Here is an 18,164-nt window from a genome sequence, read left to right as displayed (position 1 = left end):
TTAACTCACACAGACACAAACACGTGATGTTAACTCACACAGACACAAACACGTGATGTTAACTCACACAGACACAAACACGTGATGTTAACTCACACAGACACAAACACGAGATGTTAACTCACACAGACACAAACACGAGATGATAACTCACACAGACACAAACACGTGATGTTAACTCACACAGACACAAACACGTGATGTTAACTCACACAGACACAAACACGTGATGTTAACTCACACAGACACAAACACGAGATGTTAACTCACACAGACACAAACACGTGATGTTAACTCACACAGACACAAACACGTGATGTTAACTCACACAGACACAAACACGTGATGTTAACTCACACAGACACAAACACGTGATGTTAACTCACACAGACACAAACACGTGATGTTAACTCACACAGACACAAACACGAGATGTTAACTCACACAGACACAAACACGAGATGATAACTCACACAGACACAAACACGAGATGTTAACTCACACAGACACAAACACGTGATGTTAACTCACACAGACACAAACACGTGATGTTAACTCACACAGACACAAACACGAGATGTTAACTCACACAGACACAAACACGAGATGATAACTCACACAGACACAAACACGAGATGTTAACTCACACAGACACAAACACGAGATGTTAACTCACACAGACTTACACAGAAGATACCCAAAAAGTAGGCAAAAAACAAACAAACAGAAAATTCTAAACATATAAATACAAACGCAAAATGCAGCACACAACTTAAAAAACACTTTCCCAAAAAGGTGGGGGTAATGTTTGTAAACCAATCACTTTTAAGTAATAAAACTAATTACTAAAACCATAGCGCAAATACAAAATAAGAAACGTAGCAGTTGCATCACTACTTTCAAGCAGATCACAACCTTAAAAGACATGAAAGGGGAATGTTTGCCAAAACGTACAGGGATAAGTTCAGCACAACCTTTAAAAACAACAACAAAATGTAGGCTTTGAAAGATGCTGCCAACCACCATCATGATGTGAACCACACGGTTACGGTACATACGGTTACATACGCTTTATTATCTTCAATATATGTGTTCCATGGGTTCCTACCTGGCACGTGTTGGTCGGCGAACTTGATGTTGATGATGTAGTTCCCGGGCTCGGTGGGACAGTAGGTGACTTTACACGTCCCGTCCTCCACGTCCTCACAGTTAATGTCCACTTTACTGGGACCCTCGATGGAGAGACCCAGACCCCCGTAACCTGGGAGAAAGAGAGGATATCAATTGGGGAAATATTTTCCTAGGCCCATAACTTTGACCAGTTGATCAGTCTGCCCTCGCTGCTCTCAGTGTCTCTCTGCTCCTCCTGTTGGGGTCAGCTGATAGAGGGTACAGGGCTTCATCTTGTTATGCAACATGTTGATTCTTCTCTCACAGCTAAATACATGGGTCTGGGAGATCTTCAGAAACACAGCACATGTTTTGTGAATTCTCTGGCCGTTAGCTCTAAATAAACCCTCAGTGTTTCCATCAGAGTTCCTGCTCTCCCTGTGTCTCTCTGAGTCTCCATTGATCCAGAAGTTTCCATCACAGTACCTGCGTTCCTGGTGTCCACGATGAACTCGGCCATCTCGAAGGTGTGACCCTCCATCAGCCCCTCCCCGAACACTTTCACTTTGCTGGCGTCTCCGATCTCCGACTGTCCGACCATGATCTTGAAGGGACTGTTGGTCACATGCTTCCCACTCTTCTTCACGCTCACCACGTGCTCGCCCACTTCCTTCGGCGTGAACGAGATCCCTGCGGAGGTGGATGGATCGATAAAGAAACAGCGTCTCAGACTACTGGTTTTCATGAAACACTGCAGTGAATATACAAAGAAGACACACTCAAGATATATTCAAAAGTAAATATTCATGGGATGAACATCATGTAGAGTTACCCATTCATTTCCTATGGCGGTCATTTTGGACTTGGAACACTGGAGGTGTTACAAAGTTGTCTAAACCTCAAAATTCAATTAAATAAATCAGCAATTCCATATGTTCAGATGCCTGCTGTGGAGAATATGAGGAGGCCGTGAGGAAGCAAAAGTAAAACACAATATATATAGATAGCATTCATTGAGCAACAACGTTAGCTTAATGTGCTGAAAACTAGGTACGTTTAGAGTTCACTGCAATGTATAAAGCGTGTATGCTTTGTTTAACCAGCACCCATTAGGTCCTTTGTGCTGTGTTTATTAGATCATTGCCACTTGTATACCCGTCAATTTAAGTTTGTCAATAAAACCACTTTCATCCAAGTACATCTGGTTTGTGTTGCTTCCTTTTCCCCAACGAGCTAGGAACATGTAGCCTCTCAGTCTGAACGTCACGCTGTAGATCAAATCTATATTATATGATCATGCTCGTGAGACCTTTGTACCATGAATGAGCACATTAGAGTAGGGTCTTGTAACATGTGATTGTAAAGGTCCAAAGGTATAGTGCTGTGTAAACTAAAAAGAAGTGTATAAAACCTGTGGGATTCTGTCATTCTTTAGACGCAAGTATTCTGGCTCTTATACTGTTGAACAATATAATAAGTGTGTCTGTGTTTCTATTTAGTGATATCTTGTTATGTCTTGAGTGTCTAAGGTTGTGGATCCACTGACCGATGTGTCTGTTGGGAAGCCTCTTCAGGACGCACGGCTCTTCGTGTCCGGACGGCGCTGTGATACTCGCCGTCAGACTGCTGAGGTCGGTCTCCGTGATCTTCAGAGAAACGTCTGACGCCGTGCCCACGTTCAGCTGAGACATCCTCATGGAGTCATCGCCTGGACACAAAACAGGAAACACATTTAAAACCTTGCATGGAGAATGTACAGTTAGATCAATCAGTGTGTTTCCGTACCGGTGATCTTGGCGGTGAAGGGGCTGCCGGGGATGTGTTTGTCGTCAAACTTCACGATGATGTTGTAGTCTCCGGGCACGGTGGGGAGGTAGGACACGGTGCAGGTGCCGTCCTTATTGTCCTTACAGCTGATCTCTGCTTTGGACGGACCCTCCACCGCCAGAGACAGACCTCCTGCGGGGACACGCACCAGGGTTAGGGCTCTATCTGCACATAATACTCTACATATAGTCATATTTAAGAGTCCGGTGTTCCTACCTTCTCCGGCGTCTTTAGTAACGATGGTGAAAGTCGCCGCTCTGCTCACAGTGCCGTGAGTCAGCCCGGGGCCGAACGCCGTCACATGACCGCTGTTTATGGCGTCCACGTAGAACTGGAGAGGACTTCCTGAAACAGAAGACAAACTTTTAATATTATAAACTGATAGAGAGCCAGGGGTTTAAAAAGATGTCCGTTTCTTCGTCATATTTGTCAAGCTGTTTGCAGAAGATACGTTATTATTATTCCTTGCCAAGAACTGAGAAATTGATTCAACTTAATTATGATAGACAACATTTAGCGCCTTAATAATGTATATTTCTCTGATTGTTAAGCTGCTGATGATACTCTACTATTCGTTGCCAAAAAAGAGAAATTGATAATAATAATAATACATTGGATTTTTAATAGCGCTTTTCCTAATGCTCAAAGACGCTTGAATCCTTATTACGATAGACAACATTAACCCGTTTGCAGATACTTTGCTATTCGTTCACAACACAGACTTGAACTTACTGCGGCCCTACTGTTGGAACTTCTTTCATTTAAGGCAGTCAAATAATTTGTTTATTTGCTTGTTGACAAAAGTTAAGGGTGAAATGTTTAAAAGGAAATGCTTTTATTTTGAAGTGCAAGTATGTGTCCTGCTCTTTCTCTGACCTGTTATGTTTTTTAAATGAATACGAGTATGTCTCGTGCATTTTCCCCGTCTTCTACCGTTCTTGTTGGAAACTGTTATATTAATATGAAGCAAAACACATTCAGTTTGGACTAGACTCGCTTTGTTCTTCGAAGCTTCTATTATACAACACCTACAAAGTAAATATGTAATGTGGTGACCTGGGATGTGGTTTCCATCATATTTGATGTCCATCTCGTGCAGACCCCTCTCTGTCGGGGAGTATTTCACCGTCACCGTGCCGTCCTTGTTGTCGGTGATGTGAGGACAGGCGGTGCGACCGGAGGGCATCCGCACCTCTCCTGCAGGAACACACAGATATATATAATCCTCAGAGATAGTTCTGAGATTCAGAATCAGAATCAGGTTTATCACCAGGTAGGTAACACATATGAGGAATTTGACTTGGTGTCATGGTGCATACATTAAAATAAAACAAATATTAAAAACACAGATAGAAAACTATTTGACATTTTAATTGTTTTTTAAATATAGCAGTATTTACATTGAATATGATTGAAGTTTGTACTACAGACTGGTCGTTGGCTCAAAGAGCATCGCTGGGACCAGATGTTTAAACACCTTCAAAACTGGAGATTTCGTTAAAGAATTTAGAGAAATGTGCAAAACATTGGGAGGAAGTGGAATTCGAACGCTTTAGAAACTGCAGCCTTAAAACGTCTCCTTAGACCACATGGCCATGCTACTAATTATTAAACAATGAACAAACACACTGTGGTTCATTTAGATTGATCCCAAACACACTGAGTACTACACATATTTTATACCAATTTGACTTCAACCATATTCAATATAAATACTGCTATATTTGACTATATTTTTTAATTTTTAATTTAATTTAATTTAATGGTTTATTTGAAGAGGGACAGAGCACATTGATGAACATTTAAAACAAATAATGCTTTAAAACGTAAACATGCCGGATTTGAGCTTTGAGCTAGTTTCCACCCGTCGTCCCTCACGTACAACATTTAAATGTTAATGTTATTATAGTTTTCTTAAAATAGTTAACGAACTGTTGTTTTACTGTTATGTATGTACACCAAGTCAAATTCCTCGTATGGGTTAAACCTGTTTCTGAGTCAACGCACCACATGTGGATTCATCCGCTGCAGGAAATAGTCCCTCACAAATTCACTACTTCCCCCATATTTATTTAAAGTACAACTACAGTGACTTAGCTTTTTCAGGAAAATACTGATCCTTCTTTGGTTGAAGGAGAACATATTATAACCCCAGACTGATCCTTCTTTGGTTGAAGGGGAACATATTATACCCCAGACTGATCCTTCTTTGGTTGAAGGGGAACATATTATAACCCAGACTGAGCCTTCTTTGGTTGAAGGGGAACATATTATAACCCCAGACTGATCCTTCTTTGGTTGAAGGGGAACATATTATAACCCCAGACTGATCCTTCTTTGGTTGAAGGGGAACATATTATAACCCCAGACTGATCCTTCTTTGGTTGAAGGAGAACATATTATAACCCCAGACTGATCCTTCTTTGGTTGAAGGGGAACATATTATAACCCCAGACTGATCCTTCTTTGGTTGAAGGGGAACATATTATAACCCCAGACTGATCCTTCTTTGGTTGAAGGGGAACATATTATAACCCCAGACTGATCCTTCTTTGGTTGAAGGGGAACATATTATAACCCCAGACTGATCCTTCTTTGGTTGAAGGAGAACATATTATAACCCAGACTGAGCCTTCTTTGGTTGAAGGGGAACATATTATAACCCAGACTGATCCTTAAACATCCAACTCTATATAAAGAGTCATATATGAATCAAAGTGTGCATCTCTTACCGGTGATCTCTTCTTTCTGAACCGTGAAGGGGATGACGAGGCTGAAGGGGCGGAGCATCGGATCCATCGAGGCGGGGGGGGTCGGGTCATCGGTGGCCTGGAACACAGAGGGGGGGTTAGTGTGGTCTATTAAACATCCAGAGAGGAAGAGGAGGAGGAGGAAGAGGAGGAAGAGGAAGCACAGCAGGAAGCAGAGAGAGCATCAGAGGCCGGCGGCACCAGTGAGAATATACCTTTCTAACTGGGTCATAACGGAAACAACGTTTAAGCTGTAACATAAATATTGTAAACTTAAATAAGATTAAAGAAAAGAAAAGAAAGAAAAATAAAGAAAAATTAAATATATTAAATTAAACAAAAGAAAGAAGAAAAAAAGAAATTAAAGTGGACCTATCGTGCTATATTATAATAATATAGTGTAGGACCATACCTATATAAGGCATATTTATACTTTTTTATTTTCAAAATACCAAACGCCCTTGCAATTACCTCTGTTTTTGCAAGGGCTGATTCAGTGAGAACAGCGCCACTTACAGGCCTGGCATATGTACTACAGCGTCTCCAGCGCTTTCGAACGGCAATGGCCGTGGCTGTCTCCTCCTGATTGGTGGAGTTGGCCCAATAGCCGTAGCGCCACCGTCCTGACGTCAGGACAGTGTTCAAATCTGGATCAGTTTTTATCAGATCCGTTGCAGCCCCTTTTTTAGAGATTTGGGTATGGAGGAAAATAGAGAGGGTTGTGTTTTCTGACACTTGGTGAGTTCCCTGGAACACCGGGGACACATATTCATGTAGAAAAGACGTACACAAGTGCATTTTGCATGATAGGTCCCCTTTAAATAGAAAATTAAATACCAATTAAATAAATAAATAAAAATGTGAAGAAAAGCTTCTTTGTCATAGATTAAACTTGAAGCTGTGTCTTTTTCTCTTACTAAGTGACAACAGCCTTGTTTACTTTGTTTGCACATGATGACCCCGCCCGCCCCCCAGCAGCAGTCATGCGTCATGCAGCCATGCTGACCCCGATCTATAACTGGATCTGAATCTGGGTCGTTATTGATCTGCAGCCGGCGGAGAGGACAGTGTGAAGCAGAGGAGCAGATATATAAATATAAAGGAATATCAATTATTATAAATAAATATATGATATGACGGTAACAGGTATACCCAGGGGGGGCTGAACTGCAGCGAATCACAGGGCTCCTCTATTAGGGGGGCGGGGCCACACGCCTGACAGGAAACAAGGTACAGGCTTTAAAACACAAACAAAACACACGCAATAAAAAAATAAAAAACACACACACACACACCTCCATGCACAAACGCTGTTAGTGATGTAATCAGACTTTCACTGTGTGTTTAGGGGTCAGACTATTAGAATAATAATGACGTGTGTGGACACAGGTACGGTCTGACTTTTATTACTAAAGTTACGACTTTTTACGACTTTATTCACAAAGTTACGACTTTTTACGACTTTGTTTTCAAAGTTAAGACTTTTTACGACTTTATTCTCAAAGTTACGACTTTCTACGACTTAATTCTCAAAGTTACGACTTTCTACGACTTTATTCTCAAAGTTAAGACTTTAATCACAAACGTCTGGCTTTATCTTATTCTCAAAGTCACTCTCTGTGACTCACCACCACGTGGAAGGGGCTGTTCGGGATGTTCTCGCCTCCGAACCGGATGGTGATCACGTACTTCCCGGGCTCCGGCGCTGTGTAGTAGATATCGAACGTCCCATCTGCGTTTTCCACGACGTCCACGTCCAGCTCAGCGCCGTCGGGGGTCGACACCTTACACGTGACTTTACCTTTCCCAGCATGCTTAGCGTCCACGGTGATGACGGTCTCCTCCCCGATCTGGATGGTGGGGCCCATACCTGATCCTGACAACAGACCACCAATCAGAACAGAGCCTGGTCCTGACAACAGACCACCAATCAGAACAGAGCCTGATCCTCTCTTACTACTCTACAAGAAAAACATCAGAAAGTAAAATAATACAAAACAGAAAATAGAATAAACTTTAAATAAAAAATTAATAAACCAAATCAAAACTTTTAAATGTAATAACTTCATGCAATTAAAATCAAATATTACTCATGATGGTATTAATAATTCATTCATTTGAATGCTGATTAATTTTTTTTTTAAGATGTTTAAATTCCAGTATTGTTTATTTCTACTCTTCTAAAATTACGACTTTATTCTCAAAGTTATGACTTCATTCTCAAAGTTACGACTTTATTCTCAAAGTTATGACTTCATTCTCAAAGTTACGACTTGACTTAATTCTCAAAGTTACGACTTGACTTAATTCTCAAAGTTACGACTTGACTTCATTCTCAAAGTTACGACTTTATTCACAAAGTTACGACTTAATTCTCAAAGTTACGACTTGACTTAATTCTCAAAGTTACGACTTGACTTAATTCTCAAAGTTACGACTTGACTTCATTCTCAAAGTTACGACTTTATTCACAAAGTTACGACTTCATTCACAAAGTTACAACTTGACTTCATTCTCAAAGTTACGACTTTTTTCTCAAAGTTACGACTTCATTCACAAAGTTACGACTTTATTCACAAAGTTACGACATCATTCTCAAAGTTACGACTTTATTCTCAAAGTTACGACTTCATTCACAAAGTTACAACTTGACTTCATTCTCAAAGTTACGACTTTTTTCTCAAAGTTACGACTTCATTCACAAAGTTACAACTTTATTCTCAAAATTACGACTTTATTTTCAAAGTTACGACTTCATTCACAAAGTTACGACTTCATTCTCAAAGTTACGACTTCATTCTCAAAGTTACGACTTCATTCACAAAATTACGACTTTATTCTCAAATTCTCAAAGTTACGACTTTATTCTCAAAGTTACGACTTCATTCACAAAGTTACGACTTGACTTCATTCTCAAAGTTACGACTTTATTCTCAAAGTTACGACTTCATTCACAAAGTTACGACTTGACTTCATTCTCAAAGTTACAACTTTATTCTCAAAATTACGACTTTATTCTCAAAGTTACATTCTCAAAGTTACGACTTGACTTCCTGACCACTGACTAACCCTAATCCTAACCTCTAACTTCTGTTCAGCAAAACATCAGAAAGTGTCATAATGAAATAAAGAATGTAAATAGTACAAACTCACCCAGTCCGTGTCCTCCAATGGAAACTGCAGAAAAACAACAAGAGGGTCAGAGAGGCTAAAACAGGAGATTCAATCTGATTGGCTGTGAGAGCTGTGATCTGATTGGATGTCAGTGAGCGGTGGGCGTGTCCTGACCTGTGACCAGACACTTGGAGGCGTCTCCGGTCGGCAGAGCGAGGATTCGGTACGGAGAATACGGGATCTCATCTCCGCCGTACTTGATGGTGATCGTGTAGCGGCCCGCCATGTCGGGGACGTAGGAAACCGTGTACGTTCCATCGCGGTTATCTCGAATATTCGCCTTCTTCGGTTTCCCCTCTGGATCCTGAGACAGGAGGACAGGAAGTGAGATGGAGGACTGGGATGTTTCCAAACATCTGGAACAAACTACCGGAAACCTGCAGGTCCGCTCAAACTCTTACTCTCTTTTTTTATTTTTCATTTATTTTATTTATTCATTCTTTTACATTTTATTTTCCTTTTTCTTAAACAACACATACAGCGTCAAAGACAAACAAATAGGTGTGCTACAGAATAAGACAAGAGTAATAGTACAAAAACATTTAAGATGATGGACAAACAAATGGTTTACTACTTTTAAATCCAGGCTAAAGACTTTTCAATGCCTATATATATATATATATATATATATATTTACATATATATATATTTATATATATATATCTAAATATATATATATTTACATATATATATATTTATATATAATCAATGGCGGAGGGGGGGCGGTTTACACCTGTTAGTGAGAACTGTTAGCTTAGCATCACAGAAACTGATGGAGGTCACATGGAGACTCAGTCAGGAGGGTGGGGGTTATTAGCCTAAATTGATCAGGCTAACTGCTTTATTGCTAAAGGGACACAAAATAGTTTTTATTATATTTTATTTTCATATTATTTTTATTATGCGTTTTCTTACTTACAAAGTTTCAGATTTAATGCAAATTATTTATTTATTTATTTGGATTTATTTATTATAATTATTTTGTATTTTTATTTAATGCCATGTGTGCTAATTATGAAAAGTTGTTCCATTTTACATAATTTATTAAAATGCAAATATGACATTATTTCTGCAATTTAAATCCTGTTTTATGCATACAGAGACATGGGAGGGTATGGGAGATGAGAGGCGGTGAGGGGGGTGAGAGGCGGTGAGGGGGGTGAGAGGAGGTGAGGGGGGTGAGAGGAGGTGAGGGGGGTGAGAGGCGGTGAGGGGGGTGAGAGGAGGTGAGGGGGGTGAGAGGAGGTGAGGGGGGTGAGAGGAGGTGAGGGGGGTGAGAGGAGGTGAGGGGGTGCAGGCCTTACGCAGCCTCTCCTATGAATACTGAAGGGGATGGTTTTCTTTATAATATGATTCTCCCACACCCTCCTGCCCCAGTCCTCCACAAACACTGAGGCCTCCCGGCTGCAGCCCTCCGGACCCTAAAGCAGGACCCCGGCATCACGAGGAGACAACTATTATTACACATTCAACCCAGAAATGTTGAGATTTTTCCACTCGTCATAAATCAAACATTTGCATCATAAGCGAATGATGCAAATGTCACTTCATTTGTAGAAAGCAGATTTGGGTCGATCCACATCTTTGCATCGCCTTTATATGGACAAATACTCACCTTGGGTACGAGGTGAACTCATAGTGACAATTTGCACAGATATGAGCATTCAACACATTAACCCTACTGAGGGCAGGACTAACCTCTACGCAGACGATACAGCTATTTATAAAAAACATTATCCAGTACAACTACTGAGAAGTATTATTTACAAAATCCTGTAATTAATTAACATTTCATATTTTAGTTGGTTCCTCCCATGTGGGAAATTAATTATGACCCGAGTCTTGAGATGGTCTAAAGGTACTCTACAGGTGTTCCCCTAACCCTAAAGGTACTCTACAGGTGTAACCTTAACCCTAAAGGTACTCTACAGGTGTTCCCCTAACCCTAAAGGTACTCTACAGGTGTAACCTTAACCCTAAAGGTACTCTACAGGTGTTCCCCTAACCCTAAAGGTACTCTACAGGTGTAACCTTAACCCTAAAGGTACTCTACAGGTGTTACCCTAACCCTAAAGGTACTCTACAGGTGTTCCCCTAACCCTAAAGGTACTCTACAGGTGTTCCCCTAACCCTAAAGGTACTCTACAGGTGTAACCTTAACCCTAAAGGTACTCTACAGGTGTTACCCTAACCCTAAAGGTACTCTACAGGTGTTCCCCTAACCCTAAAGGTACTCTACAGGTGTTCCCCTAACCCTAAAGGTACTCTACAGGTGTTCCCCTAACCCTAAAGGTACTCTACAGGTGTAACCTTAACCCTAAAGGTACTCTACAGGTGTTCCCCTAACCCTAAAGGTACTCTACAGGTGTAACCTTAACCCTAAAGGTACTCTACAGGTGTTACCCTAACCCTAAAGGTACTCTACAGGTGTTCCCTTAACCCTAAAGGTACTCTACAGGTGTTCCCCTAACCCTAAAGGTACTCTACAGGTGTAACCTTAACCCTAAAGGTACTCTACAGGTGTTCCCCTAACCCTAAAGGTACTCTACAGGTGTAACCTTAACCCTAAAGGTACTCTACAGGTGTTCCCCTAACCCTAAAGGTACTCTACAGGTGTAACCTTAACCCTAAAGGTACTCTACAGGTGTTCCCCTAACCCTAAAGGTACTCTACAGGTGTAACCTTAACCCTAAAGGTACTCTACAGGTGTTCCCCTAACCCTAAAGGTACTCTACAGGTGTTCCCCTAACCCTAAAGGTACTCTACAGGTGTTCCCCTAACCCTAAAGGTACTCTACACGTGTTCCCCTAACCCTAAAGGTACTCTACAGGTGTTCCCCTAACCCTAAAGGTACTCTACAGGTGTTCCCCTAACCCTAAAGGTACTCTACAGGTGTTCCCCTAACCCTAAAGGTACTCTACAGGTGTAACCTTAACCCTAAAGGTACTCTACAGGTGTTCCCCTAACCCTAAAGGTACTCTACAGGTGTAACCTTAACCCTAAAGGTACTCTACAGGTGTAACCTTAACCCTAAAGGTACTCTACAGGTGTAACCTTAAACCTAAAGGTACTCTACAGGTGTAACCTTAACCCTAAAGGTACTCTACAGGCAGGGGCACCGTAAGGGGGTGAAAAATTAGGACGATTCTAAGGGCCCGTGACTGACAGGGGTCCAAACAATTTTAGAACATTAAGAAAAAAACGTTTAAGTAACCTTTCATCATTCATCAATAATTAACATTAATAGAACGTTATATTGATAATGTATTCACTAAACTTACGATTCATTTAACTTATTTTCTTCCAAAAGTTAATTATCCAAAGCCTCTGAACACCCCCTTCTATTTACATGTAATGGTTTGGTCCCGCCTCCAAACGCGGCACCGGCCCTTTCTAGCAGAGAGTGAGAGCATGTGAGGAGCAGGGATGCTAGTACTTACGTGCCATGTCTCAACGACTCACAAAGTCAGGCTTTCAAAGAGAAAAGAAAGGAGAGAAAGACAAGAGAGCGGGACTAAAGGGCGACAGCATGTCACCCAGTGTTTCAAAAGAAAAGGTGGGTGTCCATGAGTGGTGGAAATGTGTCTGTTAGCTAAGCGTAGTCCATTGTAAATAATAATTTATTAAGTTCTGTTAATATCTTCACAGAAAGTTCAGAGGTTTTTCATGTCACTGCTCTTTTAGCTGAACTTGAATAAATGCAGATCTTTAGCAGCTATTCCTAAACCAGTTGTCCCTCCCCCCCCTGGTGCCAGGACCAACATATCCATCTCTAGGCTCAGCAGCCCTGTCCCCCCAGAAGGCTGAACCTGAACCAGTTGCCCCTCCCCCCCCTGGTGCCAGGCCCAACAGATCCATCTCTAGGCTCAGCAGCCCTGTCCCCCCAGAAGGCTGAACCTGAACCAGCTGTTCTCCCAACTGAAGGAGGTGAGCAGCATTGTGTTGAAGGACACTTAACATATCTGAAGGGTGGCTGGAATACAACATACATATATATATATATATATATCAAAACGCTAACATCTCATTTCAATGATACTTTTCAAACACAGTATTTTTCCACATATGTAAGTTATATTTATTTGGCTTTATGCATTCATGTTGAGAATGTTCCATTCAAAAATGTTATTATTAAAAAGGCGTGTACACCATAAAAGATGGCTATTGAGGTCTATTGTCAGGAATGTTAGTCTTATATCAAATAGTGAATTCTACTGCAGCAGAATGTTGCACGTCTGCACAGTGTTATATGTTCACAGCTCAGAGTCAGTAAATACTGTGCGGTTAGTATTGGACTACGAGATAGATGCAAGTAGAGTTATGTAAAGCATAAATGAGTGGGTTGCGTTCTGGAGGTGTGGTTACAGCAAGTGTGCCTGGTTGGCGTGGCCTGTGCATGGTGGTGGGGCCTGTGCCTGGTGGTGGGGCCTGTGCCTGGTGGTGGGGCCTGTGCCTGGTGGTGGGGCCTGTGCATGGTGGTGGGGCCTGTGCCTGGTGGTGGGGCCTGTGCCTGGTGGTGGGGCCTGTGCCTGGTGGTGGGGCCTGTGCCTGGTGGTGGGGCCTGTGCCTGGTGGTGGGGCCTGTGCCTGGTGGTGGGGCCTGTGCCTGGTGGTGGGGCCTGTGCCTGGTGGTGGGGCCCAATGTGATATCTTTTCATGGGGCCCAAAATCCCTGGCGGCGCCCCTGTCTACAGGTGTGACCCTAACCCCTCACCAGTATCTGGATGGTGAGCAGTCCCTCCCCAGCGTCCCGGGCATCGATGGTGAACTCCACAGGTAAACTGGCAGGGACCCCGCTGGAGTTCAGACCCGGACCGCTGGCTCGCACCTTGCTGGCATCGTGAGCCGGCAGAGTCTTGATCTTAAAGGGACTGAGAGCAGAGGGGAGGGTGAGACCTGAACCAAGAGGACTTCTATATCTATGAATATGTGGGTTCACGTACCTGCGAGGAACCTCCTGGTCGGCGTATTTCACGCACACAGTGTACGGGCCGTCGCTGGTCGGGGTGTAGTTCACCGTGTGAGTCCCGTCCCCGTTATCTGTGATGCTGATGGGCTCGACCACACCTGGAAGGACGTTTACAAGTTTCAGTTTTGGATTTTATGGATTTCATAACAGATCCTCTACTTATACATCTGACGGACAAGAATCAGCAACGTAGAGTTCAGCCCTGACACAGAAGGTACCGATGGCTCTGCAGAGAAACCAGTACCGTCACCTTTGTAACGAGGATCAGTTCTTGAGACATCCCTTTTGTTAAGATAAATAATTGCTTTCACCTGTGGGTCCGTACAGCAGGACCTCCAGAGGGGCCACCCCAGCCTTACTGCTGTCCACAGTGAAGGTCTGAGGGACCTGGGCTCGGACCCCGCTCCCCAAACCGGGTCCTGAACACTTCACTTTACTGGGATCCACCAGCTCCCTCACTGGGACCCTGAACGGACTCCCTGCAACTCAACCAAGAGGTTAGTTAGTTTAGTCTGTAAAACATGAGACTGTTCACACTTAGTTCTGGATTCAGGGTTCTGGATCCCTCACCTGGGATGGGCAGGCCTCCGAAGGTGATGTTGACGTCGTACTCCCCCGGGGTGAAGGGGATGTACTCCACGCTGCAGCTGCCATCTTTGTTGTCTTTGCAGGACATCTTGGCTTCAGACGGACCCTCGATGGCGAGTCCGAGCCCCCCGGTGCCGGCCCCTCTGAGGGCAAGACGGGACAGAGGGAGTGAGACTCAGGCCCCGAATAAAGGTGTCAATCAATCAATCAATGCTTATTTATATAGTCCAATATCAAAACTGTTACATTAGTCTCAGTGGACTTTACAGTTTGTACAGAATATCAATACGACCCCCCCTCTGTCCTTAGACCCTCACATCGGACAAGGAAAATGCATGTGTCTATAATAAGAAGATGAATCCAAAAGGATGTCAACAATCCTGTGGGAGCCATCAGAGAAGAAGTGAGGTGAGAGTCAGGCAGGACCTCAGTGACAGGTTCAGCCACGACTCAGGATCCAGGACTCAGGATCCAGGACTCAGGATCCAGGACTCAGGATCCAGGACTCAGGATCCAGGACTCAGGATCCAGGACTCAGGATCCAGGACTCAGGATCCAGGACTCAGGATCCAGGACTCAGGATCCAGGTCTGTGTCAGGTAAGTGATTAAAGGTACCTGGTCTCCACGGTGAAGCGGTTGGATTTGTTCACTAGCCCCTCCTCCAGGCCCGGCCCATACGCTCGCACCCGGCTCGGGTCGCAGCCCTCCGTCACCGACACCCTGAACGGACTCTTCGGCACTGAAACCTCATCGAACAGGACCTCGATCAGATGCACACCTGCACACACACATCAGTTTATCAGATACATTTATTCATTAGCTTTCACATTTCCACCTGTACTTTCAGGTGCATGTTGATGGTTTAATAGAATAGTGTTTATTATTAGTGTTAAATATTGTATTTATTACAGGCTAAAGTCATTCTGGAGGAAGTGCTTTTATATATGTCTTATATTTGTCTATTATGTCTACATTTTGATTCTAAAGTTTCACATTTTATCTTAATCATTTATAACATTTTTTTTTAATATTATTATTATTACTCATTTAAATGTGTTCTATATAACGCCAGGGTGATCCCAACAAATACGATTTTAATAAATGATAACAGTGCATGTCTGAGAGAGAACCACAGGGGGGGTATCCCTGTCCCACAATGCACTGCAGCATGTCACACATTGCTATCAGTGGAAAAGCATCTGCTGCAGCTATTAGTACAGACTCATCCTCACACCTCCCAGCATGCATCACTGCTCAGGACGCTCTATTATTGTCATGCCTCTACCTTTACATACATGTTCCCTTATTTACATGTTTACCCCGCGCCCCCTCCATGTTTACCCCCCCCCTCCATGTTTACCCCCCCCCCTCCATGTTTACCCCCCCCTCCATGTTTACCCCCCCCCCCCCTCCATGTTTACCCCCCCCCCCTCCATGTCTACCCCCCCCTCCATGTTTACCCCCCCCTCCATGTTTGCAGACAGAGAAAAAGGCTTATAACTCAAACTGGGTTTCAAACTCAAATGCTAACAAGTTGTTTGTAGTGATTGTGCGGTTGCTCTTCTCGTGACAGAAAGCCCTGACGATGTGGACATCAGTCACCAGTTTAATTGTTGAAGCCACAGATCCCTCTTCTGCGGGGAAGACAGGAATCTTTACGACTTAGCCACACGGCGATTAAACTTTCATTTATAATGTGTTGTTGTTGAAAAACCTCCAGAAGCAGAAGCAGAGAGAAGGAGAAGGAGAAGGAGAAGGAGAAGGAGAAGGAGAAGGAGAAGGAGAAGGAGAAGGAGAAGGAGAAGGAGAAGCAGAAGGAGAAGGAGAAGGAGAAGGAGAAGGAGAAGGAGAAGGAGAGAGAAGGAGAAGGAGAAGGAGAAGGAGAAGCAGAGAGAAGGAGAAGGAGAAGGAGAAGGAGAAGGAGAAGGAGAAGCAGAAGGAGAAGGAGAAGGAGAAGGAGAAGGAGAAGGAGAAGGAGAAGCCGTCCTCACCATCCTCGTACGGCGTGTACTCCGCCCGGTAACAGCCATCCCCCCGGTCCGTCAGGTAGGCGTCCGTGCTGCTGCCTGATTGGTTGGAGATGCTGACCTTCACGTGGCTGCCGCCGCTCTTAATGTGTGCCCGAGCGTCCACCGTGAAGTGCGTGGTCACCTCCCTCAGGACGCCTGGAGAGAGGAAGTCAGTGGGGGGGAAACAGTAAGTGTCCTCTTCCAGTATGAGAGTAGCATGCTAACAAAGGTATCCCAGCTGTGAACATGACAGGATGTATGATTACCTAGAAGAGCATCAGGACTGTTTGAGGCATATGATAGCTATGTGATTAACATGATGATTCAGCCTCTATGGAGAGAGACATATGACAAGCATGCTCATTTCTGACGTGGAGCTAATCTGAAGTAAACATTGAATACTGCTTTCTATTCCTCCATCTTGTGACTGTGTAACTCCCTCTCTTGGATATCAGCATGTGAAGGACACTGTTCAGGAACTAGTTGATGCTCTGTATGTGATGACTACTTCCATTCTGGAGAGGATCACAGATACATGGATCCTGAGATTGAAGATCAAGCTAGGGACCAGGGAGATGTTTCTAACAATAAGGAAGCCGAGAAACAACGTGAGATAATCCCCCAAAGGAACAATAACACATGTCGAGGAGAGCAGACAGTTTTAATGATAAACAACCTTTAGTTTTACTGAATTTCTTAATTAAGTGAATTGACCATAATAGACGTGTTACTGAAGCCCGGCCTTACATGGTTCCATGGTGGCACCTTTCAGATTGGAAATGTCGTAAAAACAGCTTTAGCTTCCAGACTGAGGTGATTTAAGGTCAGACGTAATGAGGAAGTCAATTATGACACTTAATAAAGTCACAGGAGAAGCTGCTACTGACGAGGCTCCAGTGTCTCTGTCTGGCTGCAGGGTGTGTTCATGCTCTCTCTAACAGAAACCTCTCAAGCTCCAAACATGGCTGTAGAGTCTGCTGCCGCTAAGTACCAGCTATCAGGCTTCAGCTGTATGTAGACTTTATACGGCATGAGGCATGAAGTGAATAACTTGTTGCAAAGTCCTGATGATTTTAGTATACTGTTTAAAAGAAAATACTAACATATAAATATAGAAGCTCTCCCTCACCTCGCGGCTCCACCCCCGGCCCGTGGACTTTCAAATGTTATCTTTAATTGTATTCATCTTTAATATGTATATATATTTGTATGTTTGTGTTCTGGATTGTGGGAGACGGTATTTCGATCTCTCTGTACACACAAACTGAAAGATTGACAATAAAGTTGACTTTGTGACTTTGATAAGTAGATCTTTGTGGGCTTTGAGTGAACCTGTCAGAGCCTATAACCTATAGATAGAGAAGCGTTCTCCTCACCTCGTGGCTCCACCCCCGGCCCGTGCACCTTCACCCCGCTGGCGTCCACGCTCGGCTCCACCTGCAGCCGGGCGGGGAACTCGGGCACGGCGTGGCCTCCGTACTTGATGGTGATGGTGTACATGCCGGGGCTCTGCGGGGTGTAGGTGATGGAGTACGTCCCGTCGCCGTTGTTCTGCACTCGGACCTCCGCCTTGGCCCCAGAGTCAGAGAGGATCTCGATGGTGAGTTCAGCTTCTCCGGCTTTAGAGCAATCCACCGTGAAGGAGCCGTCCTCGTTCACCTTCCCTCGCTCCAGACCTACGATAGGATAACACTTTAGTGGTCAGATGAAGTCTGAGATGCTCCTTGCCTCCCAGCA

The 18,164-nt window shown here is 43.6% G+C and overlaps 1 protein-coding gene across 1 annotated transcript in view; it reads right to left on the bottom strand.

Moving 5' to 3' along the window:
- LOC117487665 (filamin-C-like) overlaps positions 1-18,164 on the bottom strand; it is a 77,124-nt gene that overhangs the window by 15,641 nt on the left and 43,319 nt on the right. Inside the window, exons 23-40 of the mRNA XM_034136302.1 lie at positions 17,804-18,103; positions 16,410-16,583; positions 15,034-15,196; positions 14,400-14,560; positions 14,141-14,308; positions 13,804-13,927; positions 13,575-13,731; positions 8,976-9,165; positions 8,841-8,864; positions 7,316-7,563; positions 6,840-6,902; positions 5,670-5,766; positions 3,994-4,134; positions 3,154-3,282; positions 2,896-3,069; positions 2,657-2,818; positions 1,597-1,800; positions 1,109-1,261 (exon numbers count right to left, since the gene is read on the bottom strand). Of these exons, the coding sequence (XP_033992193.1) occupies positions 1,109-1,261; positions 1,597-1,800; positions 2,657-2,818; positions 2,896-3,069; positions 3,154-3,282; positions 3,994-4,134; positions 5,670-5,766; positions 6,840-6,902; positions 7,316-7,563; positions 8,841-8,864; positions 8,976-9,165; positions 13,575-13,731; positions 13,804-13,927; positions 14,141-14,308; positions 14,400-14,560; positions 15,034-15,196; positions 16,410-16,583; positions 17,804-18,103 (2,832 nt within the window). The remainder of the gene's footprint in view (positions 1-1,108; positions 1,262-1,596; positions 1,801-2,656; positions 2,819-2,895; positions 3,070-3,153; positions 3,283-3,993; positions 4,135-5,669; positions 5,767-6,839; positions 6,903-7,315; positions 7,564-8,840; positions 8,865-8,975; positions 9,166-13,574; positions 13,732-13,803; positions 13,928-14,140; positions 14,309-14,399; positions 14,561-15,033; positions 15,197-16,409; positions 16,584-17,803; positions 18,104-18,164) is intronic.

The sequence above is a fragment of the Trematomus bernacchii genome, unplaced genomic scaffold, assembly GCF_902827165.1.
Source record: "Trematomus bernacchii unplaced genomic scaffold, fTreBer1.1, whole genome shotgun sequence".
Classification (NCBI taxonomy): domain Eukaryota; kingdom Metazoa; phylum Chordata; class Actinopteri; order Perciformes; family Nototheniidae; genus Trematomus; species Trematomus bernacchii.
The sequence above is the reverse complement of the archived record's forward strand: the minus strand, read 5'-3'. Positions and strand labels throughout refer to the sequence as shown.